Source organism: Colobus angolensis, unplaced genomic scaffold, assembly GCF_000951035.1.
Source record: "Colobus angolensis palliatus isolate OR3802 unplaced genomic scaffold, Cang.pa_1.0 Scaffold385, whole genome shotgun sequence".
Taxonomy (NCBI): Eukaryota; Metazoa; Chordata; class Mammalia; order Primates; family Cercopithecidae; genus Colobus; species Colobus angolensis.
In genome coordinates this window covers 1070328-1076949 of record NW_012117210.1, presented here as the reverse complement: position 1 = coordinate 1076949, position 6622 = coordinate 1070328, and the positions used below count along the sequence as shown (strand labels likewise).

Genomic DNA, 6622 nt, shown 5'->3' with positions numbered 1-6622 from the left:
GTTACTGTAGCCTTGTAGTATAGTTTGAAGTCAGGTAGTGTGACGCCTCCAGCTTTGTCCTTTTGACTTAGGATTGTCTTGGCAATGCGGGCTCTGTTATACATAGTTTAGGAGTTTTCACTTAGCAATAATTTTTAAAATGTTATTTCCTAAAGCTGATGGTTATTTGAAAGGAATCCAAAAGTGATGGTAGGAATAGAACTTTGCAAATGAGCAAGTGAAGTGCCATCTTAATTTTCTGATGATTTGTACTAACCAAGTATTTCTATCCCCATATCTCCCCACTTCTTTTTTGTTTTGTTTTTTGTTTTGTTTGTTTGTTTTTAAGGAAAGCCCTGAAGAAAGGACAGTAAACATGAGCTCTATTCAGGTAAATAAATTTACTTTCATCATGTTGAGGGATTTTATACAGCTTAATTTCATCAAGAGAATTTATGCCTTTCCTTGTTTCCAAATCTTAAGCCTGCTGCCTCCACAAAGTCAGAATGAAGTGTTTGCCTTCCAAATTCATTCCAATGACTTTAATGTGAATTTATTGGCACTTATTCTTTCTAGTCTTATCTAGGATATAACTCTTGATAGTTACAGTTGCATATATATAAAGTGTGACTGTAATGAGACTGGTGTAACAAAACTGTACATAGGCCGGGCATTGTGGCTCATGCCTGCAATCCCAGCACTTGGGGAGGTCAAGGCAGGAGGATCCCTTGAGGCCTGGATTTTTTTTTTTTTTTTTTTTTTGATGGGGTTTTACCTCTGTCCCCCAGGCTGGAGTGCAGTGGTGTAATCTCAGCTCACTGCAACCACTGCCTCCCGGGTTCAAGCGATTCTCCTGCCTCAGCCTCCGGAGAAGCTGGGATTACAGGTGTGTACCACCATGCCTGGCTAATTTTTGTTTTTTCAGTAGAGAAGATGTTTCTCCCTGTTGGCCAGCTGGTCTCGAACTCCTGACCTCAAGTGATCTACACGCCTTGGCCTCCCAAAGTGCTGGGATTACGGACATGAGCCCCAGCACCTGGAGTCCTGGAATTTGAGATCATCCTGGGGAATGTAGCAAGACCATGCCTGTACTAAAATTTTAAAAAATTAGCCAGGCATAATGGCTTATGCCTGTGGTCCCAGCTACTCGGGAGGCTGAGGCAGGAGGATTGCTTGAGGCTGGGAAGTCGAGGCTACAGCGAGCTGTGATCACTGCTGCATTCCAGCTTGGGCAACAAACAGAGCAAAACCCTATCTCAAAAAATAAAAAAATAAACCATATATAATTATCTCATTATCAAAAACTGCTATTTACATATTTAATATAGGCAGTAATGTAATAATATCGGCTCCTATGTTATCTCCTAGAGTGTGAGAATGATGACACATTTCCATTGCATAGTACTTAAATTTTTTTGCCAACATAATAAAATGGATGTTTAGCCCTTGGAATTGGGTACTTTCTGGTTTAAATGTTACTTAGTGACTGAGCTCATTTTCCCCTGGAACTAATTTTGATATGTGCATGCAGGATGCTGCAAACTCTTCCTAGGGAAAGAGGAGGAAATAGAGAAAAAGCATAGTAAAATATTTGATAAGTAATTTTCCTTTCTCTGTGCCTGCAGGGAAAGAAATGGAGCTGGTATTTGGACTATTTATTTTCACAGGGGTTACAAGGCTTGAAACTTTTTATAAGAAGTAGTGTTCATCATCTTCCGTTCCCAGAGCAGAGGGCATAAACTACAACAATCAATATTAAATGAATGTTGACATAAACTGAGCATACTGGACAAAACTCCCTTCTCATTGCTAGAGCAAAATGACTCATCTTGAGTTCCCATTTTCATTTCACTAACAGATTGCCATCCTCAAGGAGTACTCAGACTGGCCTTCTGTTCATGGCTTAGGAGAGCCTTGGTGTGGCTAACTGATTTTTAAAGATTTAGAATTTTTTTAGCCTACCAGTGAAAAATGGACCCCTTTATCATCAGGCTCTGCCTTCTACCAAATTATACATGAAAAGACACATCCATTTTGTGGTAGGATTTTTTCACATTTTGGGGTACTATGAGCTGCATTGATGGAAGACAGCAGGCAATATGTGGTGACAGTTAATTCACAGGCATAAACATGCAAAATACTTTGCTGCCTCTGGGGATATTGTCATTTCTCTTACTATGAACAACAGCACTAAGCACCAAGTTAACAGGATGCGACATGTATGACTCTAAAAGCCCTAAGTAGTTGGTAACTTCCTGGGCCTTCAATCATAGCAATTTGATGAGGGAAGGAAGGGAAGAGGATTTGTTGGGTAATCAAGACATTCCTGTATATGTCTGATTTCATGGAACTGCTCTATTTTGTTTGTGTGTATTGTATATGTATATGTGTGTGTGTGTGTCTGTAGCTTCAGTTTTTAAGTGTTAAGGACTAAATAAACTAACTGAAATTTTACTTTTAGAAGGAATTCTGTAGTTTTAAAAAAAATTAATAATAGCTAGAATATCTTGCTGAAAATGTACTATAAAATTTTGCCTGCTGGGCATGGTGGCTTACGCCTGTAATCCCAACACTTTGGGAGGCCAAAGTGGGTGGATCATGAGGTCAGGAGTTTGAGATGAGGCTGACCAATATGGTAAAACCCCGTCTCTGCTAAAAATAGAACCTGGGAAGCAGAGGTTGCAGTGAGCCAAGATCGTGCCACTGCACTCCGGCCTGGGTGACAGAGCGAGACTCTGTCTCAAAAAAAAAAAAATTTTACCTCAATTTGAGAAGAATCAAGCTGAATTAATTTTTGTCTTTAAGGATGCATACTTGGGGTTCCTTTTTTTTTCCCCCATTAAAAAAAAAAACCATAAACTATATTATTGGATGGTGTTCAGACTAGAAATCCCATTCATCCATTGACTCATTTATTGATTCAATAAATATTTATTGAGCTCCTTACTCTGTGCCAGGTACTCTTCTGTGTGCTGGTTATACAGTTGTGACCAATACAAAGTACTTGGGGTTTGTTTTTGTTTTTGTTTTTTGAGATGGAGTCTCGCTCTGTTGCCCAGGCTGGAGTGCAGTGGCATGATCTCGACTCGCTGCAACCTCTACTTTCTGGTTCAAGCGATTCTCCTGCCTCAGCCTCACAAGTAGCTGGGATTACAGGTGCCAGCCACCATGCCCAGCTAATTTTTGTATTTTTAGTAGAGACAGGGTTCCGTCATGTTGCTCAGGCTGGTCTCGAACTCTTGATCTCAAGTGATCCACTCACCTTGGCCTCCCAAAGTGTTGAGATTAGAGGTGTGAGCCATTGCACCCAGCCCAAAGTACCTGTTTTTATGGAGTTTACATTCCAGTGGAGAAGACAGACAATAACATATATCAAATGCTATAAAGAAAGGGCAGGGAATAGGGATAGAATGTGTTGAATTTTGTCAAATGCTTTTTTTACATCTTTTGAGATTATCATACGGCTTTTGCCTTTCATTCTGTTAACATGATATATCACGTTTACTGATTTGTGTATATTGAACCATCGTTGCATCCTGGGATGAATCCCACTGGGACAGAATGTGGAGAGGGTTGAAACTTTAGCTAAGATGGTTTAGGAAAGCCTGTTTGAAGAGATGACATATGCAGAGGCCCCAATGAAGGAAGCTTATGAACTATATAAATATTTGGGGAAAGAGCATTCTGGACAAAGGTAAAAAACAAGTGAAAAGGCCCTAAAATGTTAACTTACTTGGCATGTTTGAGGAATAACAAAGAGGCCAGTAAGGTTACAGCATAGTGATTAAGAGAGAAGAATGGTAAGAAGTGACATAAGGAAGAAAGCCAGGTCCTTATAGCCTGGCATGGATATGTAAATGGGAAGCAATTCGATTGAGAAGAGGAGTGACATAATTTGATTTCCCTTTATGAAATATGGAGCTACAATGCTAAGGTTAGAGTGAAGAAGATTAAAGAGAAAAGCAGAGACTGGTTAGGTTATTACAGTGTTCTAGGTAACAGTTTTGGACTAGTGTGATAAATGTTGAGGTGGGAGGGGTTAGAGGTTGGATTCAGACTCTATTTTGTAAATAGAGAAGATAATGTCTGCTGATAGCTTGGATATGAGGAGGAAGAAGGAGAGGAGTAAAGGATGACTCAGATTTTTGACCTGTCAATTGGGTGAACTCTGAAATTCTGAGAAGTGTACTGGAGAAGGGACAGGTTTGGAGGAATGTGGAATCAAATTCTGTTTTGGCTATGTTAGATTGGAAATGCTGTGTAGGCAATCGGATATCCAAGTCTGGACTTCAGAGTACAATTTGGGACTGGAAAATTAATTTGAGAGTCATTAGGGAATAACCATGACTTTGGATGAGATCACCTAGTACATCTAGAGAAGAGAAGGTGGCAAAAGACAGAGACCTAAGGTATGCCAGCATTGAGAAGCAGAGAAGAAGAGGAACCAGCAAAACACTGAGAAGGACCCACCAGTGACCTAGAAGAAAAATCAGGAGGCTGGTATTCTGGAAGCCACCAGAAGAAAATGTTTCACAAAAGGAAGGTAGTATTGAATGGTGTGGAATGTTGCCTGTATACCTGGAAAAAAGCAACTTCGGCTGCTTTTTTAAGTAAATGTGATAGTTTGTACTGCAAATAACTTTCCATATTGCTTTTCAATCATGATATTTTGGTCCTTAAGATCATGTAGAACTTTCCATTGTGAGAAGGAATTTGATTATTTTATCATTAAAGAACTTTTATAAACTTAAATGTATGAAAAATAATTTTTCCCTTAGGTTTGTCTTTTTGTTCAATAATGATTCCCTGGGTATCTTTTTTCCCCAAAAATAAAATACTTAGATATACCTGGATACCTTATTTTGTGCATATTTCTCTTTTAACTTGTTTTTGTTTGTTTGTTTTTGTTGTTGTTGTTGAGATGGAGTCTCACTCTGTCACTAGGCTGGAGTGCAGCAGTGTGATCTCAGCTTACTGCAACCTCTGCCTCCCGGGTTCAAGCGATTCTCCTGCCTCAGCCTCCTGAGTAGCTGGGACTACAGGCACGTGCCACCATGCCCAGCTAATTTTTGTATTTTTGGTAGAGATGGGGTTTCATCATGTTGGCCAGGATGGTCTTGATCTCTTGACCTTGGGATTCACCCATCTTGGCCTCCTGAAGTGCTGGGATTACAGGCATGAGCCACCACTCCCAGCCCACTTTTTATTTTTTTAACTCACTTAAGATTATATGGCAGTGCAAATAAGCCAAATATAGTTATCTGAAAAAATATTTTTTGAAGATTCTTCATGGCAAAAACCGTAATAGTTAAATAAAGAATAGCTATTTTGCTTTGGTACAAAACATGTCGAGAAGATAAAAGAAATGGAAAATTTGGTTTATTATTGCAGTTGTAAAAAAGTATTTTCTTTACCCAGTGTTTGTGTAGAATTGGTGACATTATTAATATTGACCTAATGTTCAATATTAAAGAATACTAAAGTTGCTATTAGAGTTCTAACTTTTTTTCCTTTTTTTTTTTTTTGAAATGGAGTCTTACTCTGTCACCAGGTTGGAGTGCAGTGGCACGATCTCGGCTCACTGCAACCTCTGACCCTGGTTCAAGTGATTCTCCTGCCTCAGCCTCCTAAAGCTGGGATTACCGGCACATGCCACCACACCCAGCTAATTTTTGTGTTTTTAGTAGAGATGGGGTTCCACCATGTTGGCCAGGATGGTCTCAATCTCATGACCTTGTGATCCGCCCGCCTTGGCCTCCCAAAGTGCTGGGATTACAGGCGTGAGCCACCGCACCCAGCCCATTTTTTTCCTTTGTATTATACTTCCTCCTTCCTTTTGATCTTGGGGTTACTCTGGAAAGAAAAGTAAGGCTGTGGTGTCACACATAACTTTTATTAGCATAGTAGAATTGTTTACTAGAAAAGTTATTCTCTGTAATTCTTACTGAGATAATTTGCATTTATTATAATTTACCTTCATGGGCAAACAGATTGCTTGAGCCTTTTTGGACAAAATGCAAAAAGTATGAATGAATGAGCACCTATTTAATAGACTGACATCCTGGCCATTTATGAGTACTCCAGCCTTGGATATAATGAGACCTACGAAATTGAACAGGACTGATTTTTTTGCGTTGTATGTTGCCCTTGCATCCGTTTGTATGTAACTTACTGTTACCTGGGGTAATAAGGTTAAACATAGTATATAATTTTTTTAAATTAACCATTAATTCCAGCTTTTAAAAATTAGAAATGAATCATTTTTGTACTTATAATCAGCTTCATGGACTAAGTTAAATTCCCAAACTTGATTACCGCTTTCTGCATAATCAATTGAAAATTGGAATGTGGGGGACCTCTGGGTGGCACTGTGAAGAATTCAGTGGAACTTCTTCTCAGAGAAATACCTGTTTCATTGGTTAAAATTAGCAAAGGCAATCATTCAAAGTATCTGGAGAGTGATCAGAAGATTCACAACATTGAAACTCAATTTATTCAAAATTGACAGAACTCAATAATAGTGGAGGTCATAACAACTGAACTAGAGACTGCACTCATTTTCCCACCCAAATTCATGTTGCAGAAGAGCTATTGTTATGCAAGAAGTATTCCAGTGGGCATGGTCCAAAGTAGAACTCCCATC

At 39.2% G+C, this 6622-nt stretch overlaps 1 protein-coding gene across 1 annotated transcript in view; it reads left to right on the top strand.

Moving 5' to 3' along the window:
• CENPI (centromere protein I) overlaps nt 1–2437 on the top strand; it is a 75541-nt gene extending 73104 nt beyond the window's left edge. The window contains exons 21-22 of the mRNA XM_011954551.1: nt 329–370; nt 1605–2437. Coding sequence (XP_011809941.1) covers nt 329–370; nt 1605–1718 — 156 coding nt within the window. The 3' untranslated portion in view covers nt 1719–2437. The remainder of the gene's footprint in view (nt 1–328; nt 371–1604) is intronic.
• The last annotated feature ends 4185 nt before the right edge of the window (nt 2438–6622 follow it).